Source organism: Elephantulus edwardii, unplaced genomic scaffold (genome assembly GCF_000299155.1).
Source record: "Elephantulus edwardii isolate Elephantulus edwardi_28Jun2011 unplaced genomic scaffold, EleEdw1.0 scaffold00072, whole genome shotgun sequence".
Lineage (NCBI taxonomy): Eukaryota > Metazoa > Chordata > Mammalia > Macroscelidea > Macroscelididae > Elephantulus > Elephantulus edwardii.
Genome location: NW_006399822.1, coordinates 949,274 through 975,709, shown reverse-complemented (window position 1 = coordinate 975,709; position 26,436 = coordinate 949,274). Strand labels below are relative to the sequence as shown.

Sequence of the window (26,436 nt, the reverse complement as noted above, 5' to 3'; positions counted from 1 at the left end):
GGACGCGGAAGAAAAGGCACAGAGTGCTAGGATTTACCCGGGAGGTGGAAGTACGGTGAGCGAGCCCCCAGGTCCCCCTGGACCTGTCAGGAGATGCACATGGCATGGCCAGGGGTCATCTGTGAAAACACAGCAGACCCCTGCACAAGCCCCTCCCCCTCGCAAACAGTCCTCCGGCCAGAGCTGACCGCGTCCAGGATAAACCATCATGCTGTCCGGGGCCAGGCACACGGGCTGGCCAGCTGAGAAGTACACACGTGCCCTCACACTGCCGACCGGCTGAGGGTCAGTGACACCTGGGTGGAAACTCAGTCCTCGGCTCCCAGGCCTCCGAGTCCGGAGCACTGCTGGTCACCGTCTCAGAGCCCGTGCGCCGTGGAGACACCTCCGGGAACGGCTGCTCTGGAGGTACTTCCTCACTTGTCCCTGACAGGAGCGGGGTCCTGGTGGGGTCGTGTCAGCACTCACCTTTGGAGGCCTTCCCAACAGGCCTCTTGGGGAGCGAGTCCTCTATGGAATGTGCTGACGTATGCAGGGCGTTCTCCAGACTGTGGGCCACGCCATGGACAGCGGTCTCTGTCCTCGGAGCCATCTGAGGGGCAGAAACACAACAACTTACTGCCCAGTCTCTGGTTAACAGGCACCTATCACACCTGTTTCAAATGAGATACTTGTCCAACAGTAATGTCTTCACTTGTTTCCAACTTGGATCGCAACAAGTATTTCCTGTGATAGACTCTGAGTTCACCTGTGTTCACAGTCCCGTCCCCACTCCCCCCAACTTACAGGCATGGTCCAGGGAACTGTACTGGGGGGTGCCCGGCGGCGGCTCCTGGGGGCTGGACCGGGGGATCCTACGCCCAGCAGTGAGCTCAATCACACACCCACATCTCTTCAGAGTGTATGGTTCCTACACCAGTGGTTGCTCCACAGACACACACACAGAACCCACCTACAGATGGTCTAGTCTGAAAACCCAGTGTTACACGGCAACTGTCCAAGACCACACCTCAAAAACCCACATTGGAGATGACCTGGCAAGGCCATGCAGGGCTGTGCCCCACAAAACACACTCACACGTGGGGGAGGGGTCCCCACAGGACAGAGGGTGGCTGCCCCACGGTGACCCCACAGGACAGAGGGCGGCTGCCCCATCGTGACCCTGCAGGACAGGACAGAGGGCAGCTGCCCCACGGTGACCCCACAGGACAGAGGGCGGTTGCCCCATCGTGACCCCCACAGGACAGAGGGCAGGTGCCCCACGGTGACCCCACAGGACAGAGGGCGGCTGCCCCATCGTAACCCTGCAGGACAGGACGGAGGGCAGCTGCCCCGTGGTGACCCCCACAGGACAGAGGGCAGCTGCCCCGTGGTGACCCCCACAGGACAGAGGGCAGCTGCCCCATGGTGACCCCCACAGGACAGAGGGCAGCTGCCCCACGGTGACCCCCACAGGACAGAGGGCAGCTGCCCCACGGTGACCCCACAGGATGGAGGGCGGCTGCCCCACGGTGACCCCACAGGATGGAGGGTGGCTGCCCCACGGTGACCCCACAGGATGGAAGGCAGCTGCCCCACGGTGACCTCGCAGGACAGGACGGAGGGCGGCTGCCCCACGGGGTTAACAGACTCTGACTCTTTACAGGCGCAAACGGCCTCAGCTGATGGGCCTGAATCTCTGACCATCACATTAGCAGACAAGTGCTTAACCAGTGAACCACCAGGGCCCCGTCTGCATACACACAGACGCCCAAAGCTCCACCCATCACCTCCTGCGTGTCCTCTCACTGCGTCCTAGGTCTTGGGAGGTGGGTCGCTGGACAGACAGGTTCAAGCTGCTGTGACTGAAGCCCACTTCCTGACTCTCAGCTGGGAAAGGGGAGGCTCAGCCAAGGCGATGAGGACCTTTCACAGATGGACGAGTGGTGGCAGCAACAGTGGCTCTGCACATGGTGGACTGGGAGGACAGTGCAGGGGAGGGCCAGGCCGCCATCCGCGGCAGTCGGCATGCTGCAGTCAGCCCCACTGGCCCTAACAACACACGTTATCCTGCCTCACTCTGTGAGAAACACTCTCATCAAGGGCGCACTGGAGGCCCTTGGAGCAAGACGCCGAGCTGCAAGGCCACAATGCGCAGTGCCTTTCCTCACCAACAGGGACAGCCGTGGTCAGACACCCTGCAGCTCTGAGGCGGCGTGCAGCCGGTGGTCTGCCCCTGGGAGAACTGCAGAGCCCACCCGGTCCTGCGCCACCCTCACCAAGCTGGGCTGGAGCCCGCGGAGGCGGCCTCTGTGCCAGCCCACAAGGAGGGCCTGCACCTTTCACTGACCACTCAGTGTCCTCCTCCAGGATGGGTCCTTCCTCACCGACAAGTCTCCTCATGCTCACTTCTTCCCAGACAGACGTGGCCCTTCCCCATCTTCTCCTCCAGCAGCAGGGGTCGAAGGCCTGAGTCTTCAGCCTTTTCAAAGTCCACCCACAGGAGGCTCGAGGACCGTGAGAATGTTGACAGTTTCCACTCCTCTCCACGTGTCGCAATGCCACTTACTGGTCCAGCGGTGAGGACTTGCGTTGTCTCTATGTTGGAGGTGTAACCCAAACTGAAGGCTGCAGCCGTGGATTTTCTGCAGCAAGCACTTCAAGTCCTCCTTACTTTCCGTAGGCAAGACTGCATCCTCTGTAGAACGTGGGTGTTAACTCTTCCTCCAGTCCTGATGTCAGACTTCCTCAGACTCCAGTTTCTCAGATCATCTGTGCAGCACGCAGACTGAGCAACAACGGAGAAAGGCTGCAGCCTGAGCATCTCTCTCCTGATTTTAAATCATGCAGCGTCCCCTTGCTCTAGTCAAACCACTGTGTCGAGGTCTAGGAACAGGTTCCGCAAAAGCACAAATAAAGTGGAATTCCCATCCTTTGCTGTGTTACCCATACTTCTTTATGATCCACACGGTTGGATGTCTCTCTGCAACAGCCAAACATGGGACACTGCTGGTACGCAGCCAAGACCCATCTCTCATCGACGTCCCTCATTCCAGATCCTCTTCTGAATCCGGCTTGAATTTCCAACAGTTCCGCTGGTACACTGATAGAAGCAGTTTTAAATGATCTTCAGCACAACTGTTCTGCTTTTATCCGATCACGTCTGCATTCTAGTGCATGACTCTGGGATGGGCAGATATGTATCTCCAGCACAGGGCTTCCAAGCTTCACAGCATGGAGGACTGAGGGCTTCCAGGGCAGCTTATCTGTTCAAGCATGGCACCTGGTAATTCCTAGAGCATTGTTTTCTGCCAAGGAACTCTGGTGGCACAGTGACTTAGCACTGAAAGACTGCTGGTGTGAATTCACCGGCAGCCCCACAGGAGGAAGATGAGGCAGTCTCTTCCCACGCTCTGTGTTCACTCTCCGTGGCTTCCGGGCAATCTGATTTCCTCCTCCAGTTTCTAGGTTCTGGCTCAGACGCTGCCTCCCAGGATGGGAGGGAATGGGGCTCTTGTAGTGGAGTCTACAGGGGCCTGCCCTGCGGACCGCTGCTCTCCAGGGAAGATGGGCATTTTCTCCTGTGAGGACCACAGCCTCAGACACCCAATGGAGAGTAGCTGTCCGTCCCAACCCAAGGCCCAAAAGCTGTTGCTGAAATAGGTGGGTGCTGACCTGTTCTTTTTTCCACCCAAAGCAGCCCCGAGGTGTGGAGCTCAAGGTTTCAATGTTGTCTTCAACTTCTCTGAGCTGAAATGCTGCGTGTGCGCTTGTCTTGGTTCTCTCACGGTCTGTGCACTGTGACAGCACTTCGTGTCCTGAGCCGCCCTCTGGAATCTTCTGGTAGCTCTGGCTTCCTCATCTCTTCCATTCACGATACAGTTAAGTGCACGTTTTCGTCACTTCTGTTTTCCTGTCTTTCTCCAACGTCTCATGGCTTTGCTGTCATCCCACACAAGTCACCTGGCCTGCGGTCACTGAGGCCCAATCCACCCAATCTATCCCCAGGCTGTCTCAGAATTCAGACGGGGTGGACACCAGGCCCCGCTTTGGCTGGAGAAGATCTGTTTGTGTTTTCTTCAACTTCATCTTGACCAACAGATGATGGCCTCTGGTAATCTGTACCTGTGGGTGGTCCTGTCCTGTCATGCGGTATTACACAGGGCAAGATGCGGAGGCCAAGTGAGCGCCTGGCTGCTAAATGACAGGGAGGCAGCCTGAACCTATCAGCAGGTCCAAAGTTATAGGCCTGGTCCCAGTAATGAGCACAGCTTTAAACCCGGGCAGCCTGGCTTTGCCACTTGGGCAGCTCACCGCCTAACACAACCTGTGTGTGTGTGTGTGTGTGTGTGTGTGGAGGGAGGGGGGTGTTTAGACAACACTCGGCCCCAGAGGGCGGATTCCTGGAGATACCTCTTGAGTGGATGGCCTCCTCAGTCACTCATGGGCCACATGCTGCAGGAAGCCACAGGAGACCACACCCCCCACGCCACCGGGAGGCCCTCCGAGATCCACAGCTTGACACCACACAAAAATCACTTGCCACAGGCCTGGATTATCTGGACGTTTACAGCCTGAGAAAAAGTACCGGCCCCCACCCAGGGCAACTCCAGAAAAATCAGCCTTGTCACCGTTAGCAAGACACGATCAAGAACGTGGCGTTTCTGGATCCACTCCCTTCAACTTGGCAGCTTCTTTTAGCAAATGAGAGAATATTCCAGAAACGATCTTCTTTCTCATTAAGCCACCTGGAACTACTGGGCACAGAAATATTTACTCCAAGAGCAGGATTTTCAGTCCCAGCGGTAAACATCACAGTAGGAGAGGGCTTGGGAGGTGAGGATTTTTCATCACGTAACGGTGTGGCCCTGGCCATCCAGCCTCACTGGCAGAAGCTCCCTTGGTCTCCAGTTGCCGGCTGAACAAGTCCTGGTCCAAGGCCAGTGACACTTAGCTGCCTACAACTAACTGAGGAAGCACTAAGCTGACCTCACCTGCCCCACCCCCAGACACAGATGTGATCCAGAATCCCTGCGCACACACTGAGTGCCCACGAGAACAGAGCGCCACCAGCCCCGACAGGTTAAGGCTGGAGGGCGGAGGAGAGGATGGCCCACAACCAGGAGCCCAGGCAGGGTGGACGGGGATGTGGGCTCAGCTGTGCTGGCACACTGGGGAACTGGGCCAGGTCCCAGGGTGCCCACCATCAGCATCCACGCTGCCAGGACCACCGGCTTTCCCAGGCCCTCACCTTTACGGAGAGGAGCCCTGGTGGCAGTCTGAGTCCCCCAAGCACCATGAGGGCAGACCGGGAGGCAGCTCCTCTGGCTAAGGTTTAGAGGCTGGGAAATGCGACGGCGGGCAGTGAGCACGATGGGGTTGTGGTTTTGTTTAACGTTCTTACTCCGACCGAGCAGCAGATGGATTTGAACCACCAACCTTTCAGCTGGTGGCTGCATCAACCCCATGGGCTTCTCCCACATTCCACTAGGCCTGGACTTGAGAGCTGGGACACTGGAGCGAGACTGACGTCCAGGCTGACTCGCAGTGACCTGGCAGGACAGAGCAGAACTGCCCTGCAGGGTGTCCAGGCTGGACTCTGCAGGGAGCAGACCACCCTGTCCTCCCCCCGGAGCGCCTGGCAGCTCAGTGCCCAAGCTCCGCACCACCAGGCTCCACGTCAGCTCTGCAGGTGATTCTCATTAACGACAGTCCCAGGAGGCACACGGAATCCATCATCTTGTCAGCTTCCCACATGGAGAGCTGACACCAGGGAAAACAGGAAGTGCCTTCCAGGCTAGCAGGACGAGCCGAGGGTCTCTGTGCCCGCCACAAACGGACGGCGGAGCAAGCGACTGACAGCTGTGGGCTCCGCCACAGCCCCGAGCCCCAGATGCCAGTGCCCCACACCGAGCCCCCCGCCTCCCGCTGGCAGCTTTGTTTACATTCAAAGCTGCCTCCGGTGCATTTCCCAGAAACGCTGTTTTGGGTTATTTTTGGTGGACTTAATTTGCCCACGTGACCCGGGCCGTCAGCTCGCATGCTCTGTGAGTCACTGTGTGCTCGGCGGCCGCCCAGCGGATGTGCACCAGGACACAGATGTCCTCAGAGGCGACGAATGAGCGCTGTTCCGGCCACTAGGCCCAACTCAGTGTCCAGATCCTTTTCCTGTAAACTCAAATCCTTTCTCTTGCCAGCCACTCACTTGATTTTCTGAATGGCTGATTCCCACGTCCTACCATGCCGTCCTGTCCGTCGGATAACCGACAAGGCCAGGGGCCAGCTGGGGCCTCTGCTGGCTTGCCCCTCACCCACCAAATCTATTCCAGCATCACCTTCCAAGCAAGCCTCCTCTTGGCTCGAGCTTCTGGCCCGCTCAACCCAGCCAATCAGATCCATGCCTGCAGCACGGACCACACGCACGTTTGCATGCCGCCTACCAAATGCTGGTAGACGGATTTCAAAATCTACCTTCTTCCCATATGCCCTGACATGGAGGCAGGACACACAGTGGACACCGATACACATGTCCTGGCATTGGGCAAAGCCTGGTGATGTGGGGGACACATGCCTTCAGCAGCAGAGGTGCCGCCATCTATGGTGCAGATGCACCACAATGAAACACCCGGAATTCAAATGGAAACAAAGGGGATGGCCTGGGCCCCTGGCAGCAGGATGGCCTTCCCTGGTGAAGACCCGGGTCAGGTGCACTCAAGGTCCTACCACACGACAGCGCCCGCCTGGCTTCTCCTCGCACGCAAGTTAAATGTCCCACGTTGACCTTCAGACACACTACACTCACAGGGCGGCACGCAGACAAGGCAGTGATGCACACAGCACGTGACGGACAGACAGATACACCGGTGTGCCGTGGCCATGGGGCTGATGAGAAAGTCACACTCCTTCCTAGAAAGATGGTGAGGATGTCAGAGAGACAGAGAGAGGCGCAGATCCTGGGGGAGCCTGAGCGCAAGGTAATGCCAGAGACCAGTGGGGCTGTATTTTCCACATATAATGCACCCCCCATGTAAGAGGCACAGCGTGTGCCACCTGAATGAAGGGTCCGTTGTTGTTACATGCCGATGAGTCACCCGTGACGCACAGCGACCCTATGTACACCAGCTCTGAAGCCTGCCCTGTCCTGTCCTGTCCTCTCACTGGCTCGGACACACCTACACCCATTTGCTCCTGTTACTGTGTCAATCCATCTCCTCTGAGGCTTCCTCTCCCACGCTGTCCCTCCACCCTTCCAAGCATAATGTCCTTCGCTAGCGACTGGTCCCTCCTGGCCACTTGCCCAAAATACGTGAGATGGAGCTTCAAATTCCTAGCCTCCGAGAATCTTGGTCTCCCCTGGTAGCACGGCAGTATTTTCTGCACGTAACACACCCCCACGAGGCCAGGCACAGCGCTGACAGTGCATGTCGTCTGCGTCAGGAGCCAGCAGCCGTGTGGTGGTGCTCTTTACCACCGTCCCCACTGTGCTCGTGTGGGGTCAGGACCTTTGACACGGGCTCTCCTAGCCAATGCCTCAGCCCTCCCCGGGGGTGTGGTCTCCAGGTGCCTCAAGTAGTCCTGGGGTTCACTACTGACCTGCATCTTCCACATCAACAGGCACACAGATGACCCTGGACGGTCACTGGTTGACGGAGAACCTGTCTGCACCAATGGAGAAATTGTGTCTTGCTACTCTGACTGGGACCGCTAGGCTAAACCTGAGCTTTCACCTCCACACTCCCCAACATACTTCCTTAATAAACCCCACAATTTTCAACAAACATCAGACCCAGGGGTCAGCAGAAGTAGGTGCGGGAACATGGGGGCCATATCTGACCCTGAAGCTCTTTGTTTCATCCTGTGGATGTTACGGATGGGGATAGCTCCTGTGTTCACTGTGGTTGTCCCACGTTGCTACTGTTCCTTTTACAGACTCAGAAAAGGCAGACAGACACTCCCCCACCCCCAGACCAGGAGGGCCGGAAGCAGACCTGGCCCAGTGGTGTCCCTCCGGCAGAGAACACAGACCCTGAATTTCGACAACACAAGCAAACTCAGAGTGTGGAGTCCTTCGTTTATGTCAGGTTCTCTTCCACCAGCCCACATGTGTGCATGTGAAGAGGCCAAGGAAGGACTAACATCTGCCAGCCACTTCCAAGTCAACTACAGAAATACATAAAATAAAACGGAAAAGTGACTTGCAAGCATTTTACTAAAATAGTAATGATGTGTTTCTCAAAACCAGAACAAGAAAATAGATAGTTTAATAGTGAAAGTTATTTGCTGACTTAGGCCAAGAGGAAGCCAACACTAACCAAAAAAACCATTTTCCACGTAAAAACATTCCTTTTTACATTTCTTACCCTAGAGCTCGGCTCATTAAATAAGAAAAAGAGAATGGGGAAAAAAACATCTGCTCAAAATCTCCTGTGTAGAAGGTTCCAGCAAAGACTCCAGAGAGCAAATGCCTTCAGCCTTCTCCTCCTGCCATTACTGCTCAGAGAGGCCATCACCAGGGCAGGCAGCCTCTGCCAGGAGTCCCTGGACCCGAGGGCACAGAGGAAGGCGTCCAGAAATGCCTGTGGCTGGCCCGCTGTGGACAGGCCCACCCTGAGAAGCAGCCTCGGCCAGGGTCACCTCTCTGGCGCCATGCTGTGCAGAGTGGGCAGCTGCAGAGACAGGTCTGTGCAGCCAGAGACAGGGGCCCCAGGCCCCACAGTCAACTATGAAATGAGAGGCTTTCCAAAGTTGTGTGTGACTTAACAGACAGCAGACGAGAGCCCCCAAACACCAAGGAGGGATGGAAAAACCCGACGAGCGCTCTCCCTCCAAGCCGCCTCCTACCAGCCCTGCGTGGTCCGCGTCCAGCCCTGCGTCCGCAGCCCTGCAGGGGGAGCACAGCCGCCCACCGGCTTTCCACGCTGTCGGGAACCAGACCACGGCTTCCTCCTCTGCGGAGCGGCTGGCAGGTTTGAACCGCCTCCCTTCCCGGTTAGCTGTTGAAGCCTTTTCCCACAGGGCCACCAGCACACCCTCTCTGCCCACCAGCTACAAGCAGCTTATTCCTTGAGCATGCAGCAGTGAGGTCAGCGGCCTGTGCAGCCACGGTGCACCAGAGAGTGCACACCCACAGACAAGTGGGACCCCTCTTCAGAGGCACGCACGCACACCCCAAAATGGGGGGAGAATGCCTCAAGAGAGAGCGAGAATAAAGCCCAATGTAGCGACCCAACGCCTGGACCCACGCAGCCCCGAAGAGGGTCCGGGCTTTGCCTCACACAGGTGGCCAGGCGGTCGGTGCTGACCACAGCGCCCCCCGGACAGGGGACCAGGGCCGTTCTCACAGCCATGGGCCACACCTGAGGAGGGCTGTCCTCGTCTGTGCGGCTGTCACCCCGCTCGGTTCCTCTGCCAACACTCCACCTCGTAAGCCGTGTCCTCCAAGCACCTGCAGCCTCGCTTCCAGCAGCCTGGCTGCTCCCGCAGTCCACGGGACGCCGGGCTCCTCAAGTCTAAGGCACCAAATCTTCAGTTTTTTTACTCACTGTCCAGGTTTCATTTGTATGAGGAGACTCAAAGGACCACGCCCTGGGCCGGGCACACCTCAGTGATCACTGTGACACCATTGCTGTGCTCCGTCCATGTGTCCACACTGGGACCGACCTGGACTACTGCTTCCGTGGGCACACGGCCTGGGCGGAGACTTCTGGTGGTGTCACCACACTGAGAGCTGCGGTCTGTGGTGTGCGTTCTAAGCGCTCGAGGTCTTCTATTTCTGCAAACAAGCATGTCCTCTGCATGTCCCTGACACAGTGAGTCCCTGCCGGCCCCAGCCTCCCGGGTCGACACAGGTACAGGTGCTGCAGGAGCTCAGCATGAGACTCCCACCTGACCTCGCTCTGCTCTCCAGAGCTGCCCCAGAGCCAGGAGCCGGTGCCTGCCCACCCGTGACCGCCCTCGGCCTCCAACTGCTCCGGCTCTTCCTGGTCTCAACACATCTGTGCAAGCGGTTTCTACCTGGACAGGTTTTAATTAGATCCCCTGAATCAGTAATAATCAAAGTTCCCGAAGCAATTTCCTGCCTGCAAGTCCGCTGACGATTTTAGGCAAAGTTCCTAAATGATTAGAAAGGGAGGATGTAATGCGCCCTTTCAGATGACACTTCACTACTCAAAGTGTAAAAGAAATGTAAACACTCTCCAAAGAGATAATCAAAGGGCAATAACAGATAGTAATGGAAGGCTGCTAACTGAGAAATGGGTGGCTACAGCCTGAGACCTGCTGGAGAGCCACCGGGTCGCCGGAGTTGGAATCCACTGGATGGCACGCTTTAGTGAAAAGGTGAACACATTCCCACATTTAAACTAAGAAATGACCAAGTGTAACTCCGCACAGCCAAGTCTAGCAGGACACCAGAGCACCACTCCAGCCGCTGTTCGTAAACTGTTCTTTGAAATCATTAGGAGAAAAACCTACCACCCAAAAGCTGTCACATTCAAAGACTGTTCTTCCAGTACGTCAAGATTAACAAAGTAGAAGGCAGACATCCTGTCCCGATCCATTTCAATCAGCTTCCTGCATGCAGGTAGAGATATAGTCACTGGATGAAGCCCAGCAGGGAACAGGGGTGCTGCAGGCCACCCCGCTCACCCGGCTGCTCACAGGGATACAAGGCTGACACCCCAGGGAGGTTTCATGGGGCTTGCTGGACCACAGCCCCCACTGGTGTCAAGACCCGGCTGCAGGGTTTCCACAGCGGGGATTCCTTCACAGAAGCCACATCTTTCTCCCTCGGGGTAGCTTGTGGGCTCAAACCCCCGACTTCTGAGTTAGCAGCTGGGCCCACAGCCACTGTGCTAGCCAGGCTCCTGTTACGCACTGCGAGGCTCTGGCGATTCTGAGGAGACATGAAGTCATCTTCACATGGGACACAGGTCTGGGGTGGAAACCCTAACCCCTGCAGCATGGAGGATTCGGTCTGAGAGAGAAGTACCGACAAAGGGAGTCAGGGCAGCCCTGGGCAGTTCCCCAGAGGACGGAGGGAAGATGAAGAGACACAAGGCCAGACGGGATGGCACGTGGCAAAGAGCACGCCAATGACCGCTCCGAAACTGTCCTGAGAGGGGCAGAGGGTGGTGAGCCTGAGGCCAGCGTAGCAGAGCAGACCCGGGTCAGGCCCACCCCCAGGCACCTCACCACTGCTCCTGACGTGCGAGGCGAGGGCGGCCTGTTCCGGAGACCATTTCAGTCTGCATCCTGGCTCCCTGGTCAGCAGTCCCCACAGCTTAGTTCACAGAGACGTTGGTCACGTGTGGGACCAAGTGAGCTAGGGACAGGGGTGAGAGGAGATGGACAGATACAGGGACCCCCCACCCCAAGAGCTCAGCGTCAGTGACCAGAGGGAAAGAAAAGGGCAGAGCCGCTAGGCAGCCTGGGTTTCCAGCCGAGGGAGGCGGTGGAGGCAGAGGCCCATCTCAACAACCTTCAGTCAGAGCACAAGGTCTAGTCGCGTGATCGATTGACCACAGCGGTCAGACGGGAAAGGCAGAGCTGGAAAGGCCGAGAGGAAGAAGAAGGGAAATCAAGCCTGAGGAAGCCGAGAAATGGCAGGGACACAGACGAGAGCCCAAACAGACAGAGACCCCCAGAAAGAGTGGCAGCACCCGGAGGTGCCAGGTGCGGGGGTCACCTCTGTACGGCTCCTCTAGTACAGCAATACCCACCAATGCCTGCTGGGACCGTGGGAATGAGGTGGACAGGGCCTCACAGGGGGGTGGTCACCCAGGTGGGGTTCACTGCTCTAGTCACACGGCAGCACCAAACGATGCTTCGTGGTGTTGGTGGTGTTGCTGGGTGCCACTGACTACAGCCCACAGCAATGCTACGAATGGCAGATGTGAACCCTGTCCTGTCCGGTGCCAGCCTCACCATCTGACACACGCGGGCCCACCGCCAGTCACCGTGTCAGGCACCTGGCCAAGCGCCTTCCTCTCCTTCGCTGACCCTCCGCCTCTGTAATCACGATATCCTTCTCCAAAGAGTAACCTCTTCTCGCAACACGGCCCAAGTCCGCGAGACGGGGCCTCCGCATCACGGCTGCTACGGAGCACTCTGGCTGCACCTTCTGCAGGACACACGTGTGTTCTCCGTTCACTGGCACGAAATGACCTCTCTTCTCCAACCGGAGAGGTCAAAGGCATCAAGGCTCTGTCATTCTTAGTCACTGTCCCGCTTCAGGAGCACCGCAAGTGACTGAAAGGACCACGGCTTGATCAGGCACACCTTAGTCCTCAAGCCGTCGTTACTACCCCCAACAACTTAGAGAGGTTCCTGACGTAGACCTGCCAGTGTAAAATGTGAGTCACCAGCAGCTCGATGGCACAGAACAACATGTTTCCTGATCTCCAGACTGCTGGTACCACGTACTGACTGTGGATCCAAGTAAGACGAAGTCGTTGACAGCCTCAATCCCTTCTCTGTCCATCACGATGCTCCTACTGGTCCAGCCGCATCAGGTCTGGAGGGGACTCATCAATAACCTTCCTTATACAGATGGCACAACCTTGCTTGCTGAAAGCAAGAAAGACTCGCAGCACTTGCTGCAGGTTTCAACATCGGCTGCATCTTAAGCTCAGACCGTGCAAATAAGGTGTATGGAACCCTCTTAAAGGCATTGGTCAGCACGGCTTCCCACCAGGCTTAACATGAGCCTCTTCAAGGTGCAAAAATTGGCTATCGCCTTGACCAAGAGGAGATGGAAGAGGCAGTGTCCCTCCTGTGCTGGGGACCTTCTGGACCCCAGACAAAGACAGCTCTGACAGCAGATGGAACGGCAGTGAGAGAGGGGCCTGGCAGGAGAGAGAGCCCATGAGGGAGCCCCTCCAGCTGTAATGTCCGAGCTGCAAGGCCTTCCGGCGGGATGCCTGCAGGTGGAAGGTTTATGACACGAGCCCCAGAAGGTTCCTGCCTATCCTTACAACTGAAGCTTTGTTTGAGACATGAGTGCAGCCAAGGTGTCCACCGCTCTTACAGGTCTTCCTGCCTCTGGTGCTCTACTGTACGTGAGACACAGTGTCAGTGTCTCGCCATCCAGGCACCTCCGGAGCACTCGGGCTGCACCTCGTCCTCTTTGTGGCAGTCCATGGTCTGTCTTCGCTCGAAGGCACAGGCAACAACGCCTCTCAGGCCTGGCCTGGAGGGATGAACTACCAAGGGGATTAGCGTCCGCCAGCAGGGACACAGCTGAAGGCAGCGCTGATGGGGCAAAGGGGAGAAACCTCATCCATGACAGTTCAACGTAATGCTCAACCCCGACTGCTCAGTCTGTACGGACAGGCCCACCTGGGAGGTCAGGGGAGAACAGGACAGGGCAATTAAAGGCCCTTCAGAAGAAACCCTTCCGGACTAGACAAGAGTCAGTATACAGCCCAGGTGCTGACTGTGGTGACCACCAGGGTCCAAGTGATGGAGGCAGGAGGGGAGATGCATCTGCAGTGGAGAGAAGGGTGGAGTGTGGACACAGTCCTCTGATACCAGCGGACCTCGCCCAAAGAGGGTAGGCTGAGGGAGAGTGAGGGCCAGCTGGGCCGGAGTGCAGGGAATCCACGGCGGGTCCTCAGTGACCTCACCCACAGTGTGAAGGACAGAGAGAGGGCCGGCTGGTCAGGAGTGCAGGGATCACACGGCGGGTCCTCAGTGACCTCACCCACGAGGTTAGGGTGAGGGACAGAGAGAGGGCCGGCTGGTCAGGAGTGCAGGGATCACACGGCGAGTCCTCAGTGACCTCACCCACGGGGTTAGGGTGAAGGACAGGGAAAAGGCCGACTGGTCCTCATTGCTTGGGCAAAGACAAGAAGCTTCAGAGGCAGCAGAGCCAGATTATCAGCTGCAAATAGTGAAGGTGCTCATCAGCTGAGGGGCAGCAGGGCCGAACACGCCGGACAGAGCACCCGGCAGAGCTGGGCTGCACATCCTACAGAACAGAGCCAGGACGGCGTCTGCAGACACCGATGGGACGGGTGGGGCTGAGGAGCTCCAGGACATGGGCCCTCACACATCAGAGCAGAGCGGGGCACTGTGACCCTTACAGGTGGGGTCTACAGGGTAAGAGGCTGTCGTGGACAAAGTGGGGGGGGGCAGAGGCACTCCTGACCCTACAGCGGAGCCTGCTCCTCGCTCCCCAGGGAATGCCATTCACCACAAGCATGGTAGCTGCTGAGAGCTCTGACGCAGCAGAGACACAGAAGGCGGGGCGTGAAATCAGAGGCCAGCAGACGCTGTCAAAGCCAAAGCAGCACAGGCCACGAGTGCGACACACACCCACATTTGCTTTACTGATTCATGTTTCCATCCACATGTGTTTTGTGAGGAAAGGAGGTCCCCTCACCCAGGGATGCTGGTGGGCAGGAAGTCCACAGGTCCCTCGGTCATGAGTCCAAGGAGGCCTGAACAGCAGCCAGTGTCTGCAGAGCGAGGATGAGGGAGCCTGCCAGGAGCCCGCTCACCTCCCAAATCTGTGTAGGGACAGCCAGGAAGTGACCTGGGACGAACACGGCGAGCTCGGTGCCTTGCACCAGGGTGAGTCCCTGGCAGGTCAGAACCTGCGTGCAGACGGCATGGCCACATGGTGCCAGACATGCGGGCCGGGGGTCGTGTTCACAGCAATCAGCACTGCAGACTCACAGCTTACACATGACAAGACACACAAACGTGGCACCACAAAAACCCACGGGGCTACGTAAAGCTAAAAGACCTGGAAAATAAGACCTGTCTCTGAAAAGCGGACCATTCTCCTAGAACAACAAAAACAAAAGTTCACTGTCGCCGAATCAGAACTCACTCACAGCTGACCAGGACTCTAAACTGCCCGGGAGGTCGCCCATCTTTCCGCTGCCGAGTGGCTGGTGGATTCCAACCTCCAGACCTGCCAGCTCTGGGTAAGCAGCACCCCGTCTCTGAAATACAGAGCCTCTAAACATATCGAGGAGACCAATAACCCGCGACAAAACCCAAGGCCTGCTCACTGAGAAACGGGGCAACTCAGGGATAAACAAACGCTCAGCCTCGCCCGTGAGGGTTCAGTGGACCACACTGAAGCCGGGGCCGTGGGGCTCAGGGCAGGGTTCTTGCCTCCCAGAGACCTGGATCCAATTCCTGGCCCACGTATCTCATGTGCCCCCACAAACCTCCGTGAGTGGAGCAGGACGGTGCCAGGATGCGGAGCAGCTTTCCAAGGAACCCACAGACCAGGCCTCAGAAGACAGGCCTGGCAATCCACTCCGTACGCAGGCCACAGTGCCTGACCACGTGGCTGGAGCAAGACTGGGCAGAGTTTGTTCCCATCAGCACAAGGTTTGTTAGACTTAAGACCCAACAGTATGGGGAAGGCATAACGACGTCAGAGCCAGAACACAGAGATAGAGCCTGTGGCACCTGAGTGGGGCCTGTGTGACAGCAGAGGACAGGGACCAGAAGGAGAACTGAACTCTGGAACATCGTCTCATTGGCTCAGGCTTGAGCCTCAAGGTCCGTCCAGAAAATGGGCCGTCAACAGAGACCTCCTACGTGGGGCCCTTTCTCCTTCCAAGGAGGCAGGCCCGTCCCATTACTATCTACCCTCATTTCCGCCTGGACGGAATGCTCCCCACACTGCAGTCTGCTCTCCCAAGAAGCCCTGAACCGCTGTACTCGGTGTCACTGAGGTCTGTGAACACCTCCTGTCCTCTATCTCTTCAGTCAGGTCCAATGCTTTTCCCTGTGTGAGAAGGGCAAACCAGGGTAGTGACTGCATGGGAATTGGTTGACATCAGTCAGTGTTGGTGTGTGTGGGCGTGAGACAGAGAGACAGAGACAGAGACAGACGGACATGTGATGCAAGCTCACAGCAAACATTCAGGTCCCACTTCCCTGAGTGGCAAAGCTGGGCCAGTCAGAAAATGCCCTGCGAGGTGAAGGTCAGGGAAATCAGGCATTTGCCCACTGCTACTGTAAAAGGGGGGGGCCTCAAAATAGGCCCCATCTCCATGCAGGATCCAAGATAATCACATTTCCTCAACCCCCACCAATCCCAATTCCAATGCAGACTCACTCCTGTTAGACCCGTGTGCAGACACACACCCACTGCCATGAACGTGTAAAGCACGTCCACCAACAAAAAAAGGATAAAGAATGATGGGTGTGATCACGTGGGGGCTGTGTTCACACGGGGGCACACTCAGCACACACTCATGGGGAGGCATGTTCACCTGGGACACGGTCATATAGGGCAATGGCCATGAACTAGAATGAGGCAAGGTCACAAGCTGACAGGACCTCCCCAGGACAGGTGCCAGGAGGCGAGGGCCTGGGCCAGGCGTGTGCAGAGCAGGACATCAAGGACATACATGTAAACATGCAGGGCACTTCTCTGGACAGTTCTACAAGATCTGGTCATCTGCTGAGAGGGGAGCTGGGTGGCTAGGGAACAGTTATTGACCCCTAAAATGTGTCACCTTGACTCGGCTCTGACGATAGCACTGTGCATCACTCCCTACTGTGATACGATGTAATTACCCTACATGCTGCAAATCCCAGATGCAACCTACAGAACTAAGCCATATTCTGAGATTGCTGTTGTTATGTGCCATTGAGTCATTTGCAACCCACGCGACCCTATGTACAAGAACCCTAAATGTCATTCTATCCTGTGCCAACCTCACTGTCTCAAATACACTCATTCCCACCACTCCACTCACAGAATCGATCCATCTCATCGAGGGTCTTCCTCTCCTGCACCGTCACTCCACTCTCCCAAACACGATGTTCCTCTCCAAGGACCAGTCCCTCCTTGCAACATGTCCAAAGTATGTCAGACAATGTCAGAATCCTTGACTCCAAGGAGCATTCCTGCTTCACCCTCTCCAGGTCAAACCTGTTTGTTCTCCTAGCAGTCCAAGGTATAGTCAACACTCTTCTCCAGCACCACAGCTCAAAGGCATCAATTCTCTTTCTATCATCCCTGTTCACTAACACTCTGATGCATAGCATGTAATTACGGAGACTATAACCTGGATCAGGTGCACCTCAGTCTCCAGCCTGACGCTGTTGCTCTTCAGTACTCTTGAGAGGTCCCTCACAGTGACTTTCTCAATGAAATTCATCTCCTGATTTCCTGGCTGCTGTTACCAAGAGTGTTGACTGTGGAACCAAGTAAAACTGTTAACTATCTCAATCTCTTCACCATCCACCCTGATGCTGCCAATCAGCCCAGTGGTGAGAATCTTTGCCTTCTTGATGTTGAGCTCCGTACTGGAGACAGATATGAGAGATTAAAAAGGAGAGATGGACTTCAGCACCACTAGGAAGGACGAGCTGGTACAGAATGTGGCCTCATGACCCTGGGCCCTGAGCTGGGAACCCACAGAGAGCTCCCAGGGGTGGCAGGTCACTGAGGACAAGGACCATTCCCACAGCCAACACTGAATTCAGATGTACAGCCTGGTAGGAGACTCAGCACCAGTGGGCCGGTAGCACTAAGTGCCCCTCCTAGCCCCTGGGACTTCTCACCTACACTGTCTTCCATCTCTTAAGTCAGATCTGATTAATCCAGAAGCCACCGGGATATCTTCCAGCCCCGCAGTGGAAGGGAAGCGAGGAGGACAAGGAACACGACAGAGTGTGTCCACACTGCTGCTCCCAGAAGCCTCATCACAGAGATCAGCTGTGCGAGCACACAGGTGGGCGTGTGAGCGCACGGGTGCACACAGGACAGTATGCACGGGAAATTCACGGTTAGGAGGAGAACATGGAAGCGGCCCACTGCAGGCCGCCATTTCTGCCCATCTGAAATGAAGGGTCGTGGTAACTGCTCCAGGCTCTTCATCAAGAGAAGCAAGCGGACCTGTAGCACTGAAGCCCAGTAGCCTCAAGGCCTATGAGTCCTTCCCCGATGACCATGGGCGTGGCACTGGCGCCCCGACACAAGGGGGCTGTGGTAGTGATGAAGCAGAGATCAGGCCGGAGGAAGTCAGCACGTCCATTCACAAGACTGCCCGGGCCACACGCCGGCATCCCGCACGTGATCCGCAAGAACGAGTATCGGCCTGACCAGCGCATGGCCGCTATCCACACGGCCAGTGTCATCCTGAACAGCCAGGAGAAGGCCGTGATGGTAAAGGGAAGCGTACCCTCCCACCACGAGCTCCTGAGCGCCCGCCGCCCCACTAACAGCCAGTGCATCTCTACCGAAGAGAAAATACATACATGACATTTCCAAAGAAGGAAACAACACAGTTCTATGCGCCTGTGGAGAATCAGGACACACACCAAACTGTTAGGCAGGGACCAACACTGGGCAGTGGGTGGGCGGGGCATGGAAACGTGGCTCCGAAGAGCCCCGAGGCCAGTGGCTAGCAGGCGTTTGTGGGAGTGGTGGCCACATGCTGCCCTACAAGGCAGACGCAGCAAGCAGAGCGAAGAAGTGGTGGGGTCAAAGCCTGATGTGCGGAATGCCTGGGGACAGAAGAGGCCAAGGTCAGAAGCCCGAGCGAGCAGGTGCCTGTGGGTGGGATCTTCGCCCTCAGGTGAACACACACTTGTCCTGTGTGTGTGGGTTGGAGCCAAACGACAGTATGCACCACCCCCGCCACCAGCAGTTACACAGAAGGTGGGCGTTCCCAGGGGGAAGCGGAGGTGGCGTGGTTCTGTGAGGATGACAGCGGTACTCTGTCCTCTGTGGTCACTGCGGGTGGACTCGGCTCCAGGCAGAGCGCCGCAGACACAGACTACAAGGACCGTGACTTCTCCAGGGACCTGTGATGCCAGCACAAAATCTGAAACCACCCCCCCAAGGCAGCCCTGATCGCTCTGGCCCCGTGGTGCCCCCACAGCCCCAGCTTGGTCCTAGGACAGTGCACGGTGCCCAGGCCTGTGCCGCCTGCTCCACCGTGTCACACGTCCCGGTCACCAAGACCTCAGGACACGTCACCTCTTCCTTCAAGGTAACATCAGTCTGGCAATACAAACTGCTGCCAGTCAAGCCTGCTCTGTCCTGTCTGTCTTAGCCTGTCGCCCCTCACCTGTGATGGTGTGTTTCTGGAACATGTTGTGGTTGTCAGGTACCATCACGTCAACTCCTCACGGCTCATGCACAACAGATGGCAACGCTGCCCGGTCCCGAGCCCCCTCACCACCTCTGCTGCGTCCAGCCAGCTCACCCAGGGTTGCCTTTGTAACCTCCCACTCTCCATGTGCTCACCTCGCTGTCAGGAGTCACATAGGAGGAGAACGTCCATCTTTCTCTCCCAAGGAGCAGCTGACGGACTCAAACCACCTGCTTTTGGGTTGACAGCACAGCTCCTTAGCCGTGACACCACCCGGGCTCCTGGGACTCTCAAAACCAAGACATGCACAGAGACTTGGGCAAGGCGAGCTACTCTGCAATGATTCCTACTGCCCTCATCAGTGAGCTGGCCAGACGACCCATCGTGACTGGGGGTCTCTCCAGACAACCTCGCGAGTGGGGGTCTCTCCAGACAAACTCGTGAGTGGGGGTCTCACCAAGAGCAGAAAAGTCATCGAGCAGCAAAGGGTCCTCTCAGCACATAACCTGGCGTCATGACACGGACTCAGGACGCCCTGTGACGGAAGGGGTCAGGGTCCGCAGGCCTCTCGGTGGCCTTCCTCCCAGGTGCCTAGGGAGTAGGAACCACTGACCTCCCTCTCAGCTAGGAGCTGAGGGCTGACCCACCTGTGACCACCATGGAATGTCTAAAGAGGTGGGCAGGCACCACTTCCAGGAGTAAAAAGACAGGTGAGACTACAGACTGGTATAGGGACCTTATAAGCCTGCTGTGGACTCCTACGATGACCCCTCAGAGAAGCATGTGAACCCAGCACAACCAACATGCAAAAAGGAAGGGGCTTGGAGAACACAGGACGATGCCCGTCAAAACCGGCCAAGGCCACATCAGCCCCTTGCGACTCAGGCGTCTGGGTGGGCCAGTGTACACCATGAGTGCAGCCACCAGACCCAAGACCCTCCCAGCCGGGTTTCCAGATGTGGGGCTCAGCCGGGCTGGTGGGGACGTGGGGAGACCGGAGCTCTCACAGATGGCCAGGGCACTGCAGGAGGAGACAACCCCAGCCGGGGTGCAGCAATACCATCAAAGAAGTAGACACACACACCCCTTCTAAGCCAGCAACACTGTGTCCTCCCAAAGCAAGGGCTGTGATATGGACAGACACACAGCCATGTTCTCTGCAGCATCCCATACAGAAGTGAACGAGACCTCGCAGCCAATCCAAGTGCCCATCAGTGGATAGATGGACATGCGACCATGGTCCACATGCACCATGGAACATGCAGCAACACTGAACTGTGAATCATCACCTAATAAAAACTGGCGCAGAGGACACCCTGCTGATTGAAAAAGCCAGCCCTGAGAGATGGACGGCTATGATAAAAGGCAAGACAAGGCATACACAGAAAGGAAGGAGGAGTCCTCTGACAGAGACCAGGGATGGGAGAGGAGGGAGGGGCCCTCACTGGACAATAACCTCCAAACCACGCCTGCTGCTGAAGGTCAGCGGTGCCGCTCAGTGAACCTCCACTGGCTTCCAGAGGCTGTAAATCCTCCTCCCTCAGAGGGGCTGGTGGATTTGAACCACCAACGTTTCCATTAGCAGCCAGCTATGCCAAGACACTACGCCACCAGGGTTTAACGAGAACAAACGGGTTATGGGTCTAGGAGGAGGAAAAGGAAGAGCCCCGCCCGGGGGAGCAAGGCAGAGGAGGACGCCGGGGGCATGGGAGCACAGAGCAATACTATCAACACTGACATACACCGTCCACAATAGCAGTAACAGCAAAGGGTAGGTGTGGACACTGCCCAGGCCTGGGGCAGCCCCTGGGAGAAAACTGCCAGGAGGCTGCTGCCCAAGTATCCGTATGTGGTATAAACATACCTAACGACCGTGCCATGTGCGACGGAGGGCTGCTGTCTAGAGGCCCTGACAGAACCCATCACAGCTAGCCCTCCCCACGGGAGGAGATGGCCCATCTTTCCCCCTCAGAGAAGCCGGTGGATTTGCACAGGCACCAGTCTCTCCTAGCTGGGAAGGCATGTCCACAGAGCAGCAGCAGGTGAGGGTACGATCCTCTGTAAAGTCTAAAGTGAAGCCAGCAAGCTCACAGCCTTAGTCACGGATGGTGTTCTCAGCTGCCCAGATCAAACGTTCAAGGTGGAGAGAAAACCATGCCCTCCAGCCATGGCCCGAGTCCCCAGCCAGCCAGGCCCACTGGCTGCGGCTCAAAGCCCCAGCCTCTGCTCCGGTGGACTTCTGTCAGCCGTTGACAGGCTCGGAGCTGGAGTTAATGGTGAAACCGAGAAGCCAGGGGACCCTCACGTGACGCCGTGCTGGCCACAAGACTGACGAGCCCGTCTCCCCTCTAAGTGCAATGTTTTCAACGGCTCGGGAAATGCACCCACGTGGTAGCTCCTGCTCGCTTCGGGCGGTGATCATTAGCTTCCCTGACAGACAAGGGACACTGCAGGAGCCTGCGGCCAGGAGACCCCCGGCGAGGTCCACCCCGTAAGCGCCCAGGTGGCAGCCAGGGCAGCAGGGCGACCCCACAGGGTAGAACAAGGCAGGCCAGATAAAGCCTGCTGGCTGCAGGGAGGACTGCACAGTAACATGCCCGACACCCTCAGCTGAGGGTTGGGTGGACAGTAAGCTGAGGGCCACAGCGGAACAGTACCCCACCAGGAAGACAAGCTCAGTTCCCGTGCTCGCTCCAACCCGCCGGACCTCACACAGTTGCCAAGTGCAAGCAGCCAGGCGCAGAGAAGCTGCGGGAGGGCCCTGGCCACACGAGGTGTCCCCAGGGCTTGTCAAGTGGCTGGAGGAGGGACAGCGAGCACTGGGTTTCCTTCCAGAATGATGGAAACGTCTGCATGAGTGGTGACGGTTTCACAACTCTGTAAAAGCCCCAAGTGCACGTGCACTGACCGGGGCCTTAAATGGTGAGTGCCGTGGCCCAGGAACTTCATCTCCTAACGCTGTTCCGCAGAGACCAGCAGCCCTCCCCTCCAGGCTGGCCTCTCAGCTCATCGCCACACAGCACTGGGTGACGGTGCGAGGGAGGTGCACCCCAGAGAAGCGAAGATTTTAACCTGGGTCTAGAGACACAAGCTGCAGAGTCGGAGCTGACACAGCCGCGTTTTCTTTCCAGTCCTTCCTCATGGCTCCCCGCTACTGTTCTCTGTGACTGTGAATGTCACAGGACACTTCCCAGCTTTGTCCCAGGGAGCTGCTGGCGGATTCGAAGAGGCCACCTTTCGGTTACCAGCCCAATTCTCTACAGAGAGCTAGCCACCATGAAAAAGGACTCGGGAAAGAGAATCAGAAGAAAGAAAACGTCCAATCATCTGAGTCTGCAGAAGACAACTGCACATCTTAGGAAAAAAACAAGAACCCTCCCAACAAAACACAAGACCTACATGTAAGCTGGGGGCGGCTGCTTCCCTCCACTGAGGGGCAGGGCCCGGACAGCCAGAGCGGGCCTTCGCGTCAAAGCAGCAAAGGTACAAGACTGTGAACGAGCCCAACAAGAGTAATCTTTGTGACCTCTCACTAAAAATCCCCATAAACTAGAAAACCTCCCCAGAACCACCAACAGGAAGCTCAGGGCGCCCCATGCAGACGCCACTCAGCAGGGACCCAGGGGTGAATGAAGCACCGAAGCCACAGCCTCAAGGCCACTCCTGACAATGACACTGACCAAGGGGCACTCCCGATGCTCCCATCTCCCAGGAGGGTCAAATCCCCCCCAGCAGCTCTGCAAGCGCCCATCTGCAGGACATGGACGTGCCCTGGCTGCGGCACCAAGACTCCTGCACGGATGCACAGCCCAGTCCACTCTAGGAAAACAAACGAGACAGAGCAAGACAGAAGCAAGCGGAGGACCATTCGCCGGACACTGATGGACAGGCAGGTGCAGAACCTTGATTGATCCTCAGAAATCCCTCCATTCCACGGGGATAATGGAGAAGCTGGGACACAGCCAAGGTCCCACGCTGTAAAAGCTGCCAGACCTGAGGGACAGGTCAGCGCTCGCAGAGGGCAGCCCTGCTGGACAGAGTCCCCCCAGTAAAGGACACTTCTGGATTCAGCGGGCTGTCCCCTTCAAAATCACCCTGAATCGTGGTGGCAGATGAGGAATGCGGAGTGTCCCACAAGCTGCCAGGAAGAACAGGTCTGTCCCGGGAGAGGTGCGCCTCAGCAGTGAGGTGGGAGACCAGGCTTGGTCGCATGCACGTTGTCAGGAGACAGCTCCTCAGAGAGGAACAGCATGCTTGGCAAAGAGGTCAGCCAAAAGGGAAAGGCCCTCAGTAAGCTGCCGGACACCATGGCTGCAGCCATGACCATGAGGGGGCACAGGATGGGCAAGGGTACCACGAGCAGGAGCCCACTCTGGGCCATTAACAACTGCCTTCCGCTTTTACAAAGAGGAACACACACAGTGCCCGCTCACGGTCACCACAAGTGTCATCAGCGCCTTGCACTTAAAGCCAACGTCAGGAGCACAGCAGGCTGACCCCAGACAGGCCAGGAGTCACGCCGAGCCTTCTCAGCCTCAGACAACCCCACTTCCCAGGGCCCCGCTGGTCCATGGTTTGGGCTTGAAAGAACCTGTTTCTGCCTAACACAGACGTGGAATGTAGGTAAAGGATGAAAGTAATGCCCCAGAACAATAGTAAACGCGGCATGACGTGGAAGGCGTCGATAAAAGCCAACGTATATACACCACAACCACCACATCTTAACAGATGTCTCTAAAAGCCACAACCCAGGGAAACAGCTCACTTTGAAGGGGTGGGGACCCGGAAACCTGAGGGTTTTCTCAGCCACTCCATCAAAGGTTAGGTCCCGTCAGACATGTATGTGCCTTCAAAAACAGACCTCGGAGCCGAGCTGCACAGATCTGCAAGGGGTACAGGGGCCAGGGGCTGCCTTGCACCCAGGAAAGCTGGTCTGCAATGGAAACCACACAGTCGGGGAGAACGTCTGCATGGAGGGGAATTTAGGGGCAGCCAGGATCTGGGCTCCAGGGGCTGGTCCCCAACACTCTTGTTCTGAAATCTTTCTATACAACATCATTTTTCTGGGGGCAAGTTCTACGCCCTTCTGGAGCCAGGGGAACCGGCAGAGGGTTGAACTGAACCCAGGTCCCTCTGAGGACTGACACCGGAAAGCACCCATGGGCACCCTCAAATCCAAGTCTGCAGTCGCTCAACTTACCCTGTGAACACACGTACAAGTGCAACATGCCTTTTCTTTCCCGCCAGCAAAGGCACATCCACCTCCCTGGTAACACACGCTTTGTGTGTGCACACACAGACATATATGCTTAAGCTTACACACCAGGGAGCTCCGGTGGCCCGGTGGTAAGGCATTGTTGACCTGCCAACCTTAAATACACGCATCTGCCCAAACACACACTCACTGACACGCGTGCACACGCGCCCACCGGCTGCCCCACAGCTGCACCTGGGCCCTGACGCTGCCTGGAGCGGAAGGAAACTGGCCCAGTGGCTCTGACCGAGGCCCGCGCGTCCCCCTGGGCTCTAGCGCCTTCCAATCTCAGCCTCCCCAGTGGCTTTGGCGGCTGTGGCGGCCAGTTCCTTCCTTTTCGGGTAATCAAGGCCAGATTGGGAAGTGCAGAGTGATGCACGGTGTCTGTTATCACCAGCCGATTAAGGGGACAAAGGCCCGAGTGAGCGCTCTGCCAGCCAACGGCCTCCACTGTAAGACACAAAGGGGTCCCGGCTCCCAGATCTGGACAGAGGCCACGCGGACAGGGACCGCTCAGGGAGCCTTACGAGTCTCCTCCTGAGCCCTGGCCCAGGTCCTCCTCCACCTGGGGTCTCGGCTCCCTGCCCAGGCCCCTCTTCCCCGCAGTAACGGGGGTCTTCCCCGCCCGTCCTGAGACCCTCCTTCCCTCCCAGGCCCTCCTTCCCTGCTGCTGTCCATCTCCACGTGAGGTTCTCTCCATCCCAGGCCATTTCCCAGGGATCCTGTCTGTCCACCTGGAGCCCTTCCTCCCTGCCCAAGATCCATCGTGCCTGATGCCAGCGTCTGTCCCTCACCTCCCTCCACCTTTCGGGTTCCTCGTTCCCCCCAGGTCTGTCCCTCAGCTCTGTAGGTGGCACTCCTCCCTGACCTGCTCCATCCTCATTCCCCTCCCGGGGCTCTGCCCCTCACCTCCATACCCAGAGGTCTAGCAGGTGCTCCACCTATCAGGTTCCTTCCCCCTCCTCCAGGGTCTGTCCCCCAACCCTGGGCTGCCTCTCTGAACCGGGAGGTCCACCCTGGGCTCACTCTTTTAAGGTCCCTGTTCCTCCTACGGTCTGGTCCTGCTCTCTGCATCTGGAGATGCAAGGCTCCATCTTTTGGGGTCCTCATTCCCCCCAGGGTCTGTCCCCCAACCCTGAGCTTCCTCTCTGCACTGGAAGGTTTGCCCTGGGCTCCCCTCTTTCGGGGTCCTCGTTCCTCCTAAGGTCTGGGCCTCCTCTCTGCATCAGGAGGCCCACCTGGTCTCCACCTTCCAGGGGTCCTCGTTTCTCCTAAGGTCTGTCCTCAGCTCCCAGCCTCCTCTGCATTGAGAGGTCCGCCTCAGGCTCCATCTTTTGGAGTCCTCGCTCTCCCCTGAGTCTGTCCCTCAGCTCTGAGCCTCCTCTGCAACCGGAGGTCCGCCCCGGGCTCCACCTTCCAGGGGTCCTCCTCTCTCCTGTGCGTCCACCCGCGCCCTGGCCTCGCCCTCCGCCCAGGCGCCCACCTTGTGGCAGGCGGGCAGGTAGGCGATCGCGGGGCGCCCCTCGCCCTCTGCCCCGCCCTCGCCCCGCGCCCTCCCCCCCGCGCCCACCTTGTGGCAGGCCGGGCAGGTGGTCCCGGGCGCGCCCTTGCCCCCGCCGCCGGTCAGACTGCTTTGGATCTGCGTGAGCTCCTGGCGCAGCACCTGCTTCTGGTGGAAGCTGAAGGCCGGGTGGTTGGAGGCCATGGTGAAGAGCAGCAGGAACTCGTCGCCCGTGCGGCCCTCGTTGAGCTGCAGCCCATAGTTGTGGATGACCGAGTCGATGTGCGTGAGCGTGCGGTACAGCACGCCCGCCGCCTCGCGCTGCTCCGAGCCCAGCAGCGCCAGCGACACCAGCAGCTTGCTGCGCACCACCTCGTCCGTCAGGTTGGTGAGGCTGCCCAGGTCGGCCGGGTTGTTGGCCTTGATCTCCGAGTCGCGCAGCGAGTGGTAGTCCTTGCGCGCCAGGTCCTCCAGGCACGAGCCGAGGAAGCGCAGCTCCAGCGGGATGCACAGGTCCAGCAGGCCGCACAGGAACTCCACGCGCTGCGGCGACGGCAGCTCCGAGAACCAGCGGTACACGCCGTCCCTCTGCAGCGGGCAGCGCTTCTCCACCATGCTGCCGCCCG

General features: G+C 57.6%; 1 protein-coding gene across 1 annotated transcript in view; it reads right to left on the bottom strand.

Moving 5' to 3' along the window:
• ZCCHC14 (zinc finger, CCHC domain containing 14) overlaps positions 1-26,425 on the bottom strand; it is a 51,518-nt gene extending 25,093 nt beyond the window's left edge. Inside the window, exons 1-2 of the mRNA XM_006888782.1 lie at positions 25,880-26,425; positions 469-592 (exon numbers count right to left, since the gene is read on the bottom strand). Coding sequence (XP_006888844.1) covers positions 469-592; positions 25,880-26,425 — 670 coding nt within the window. The remainder of the gene's footprint in view (positions 1-468; positions 593-25,879) is intronic.
• Positions 26,426-26,436: the final 11 nt, after the last annotated feature.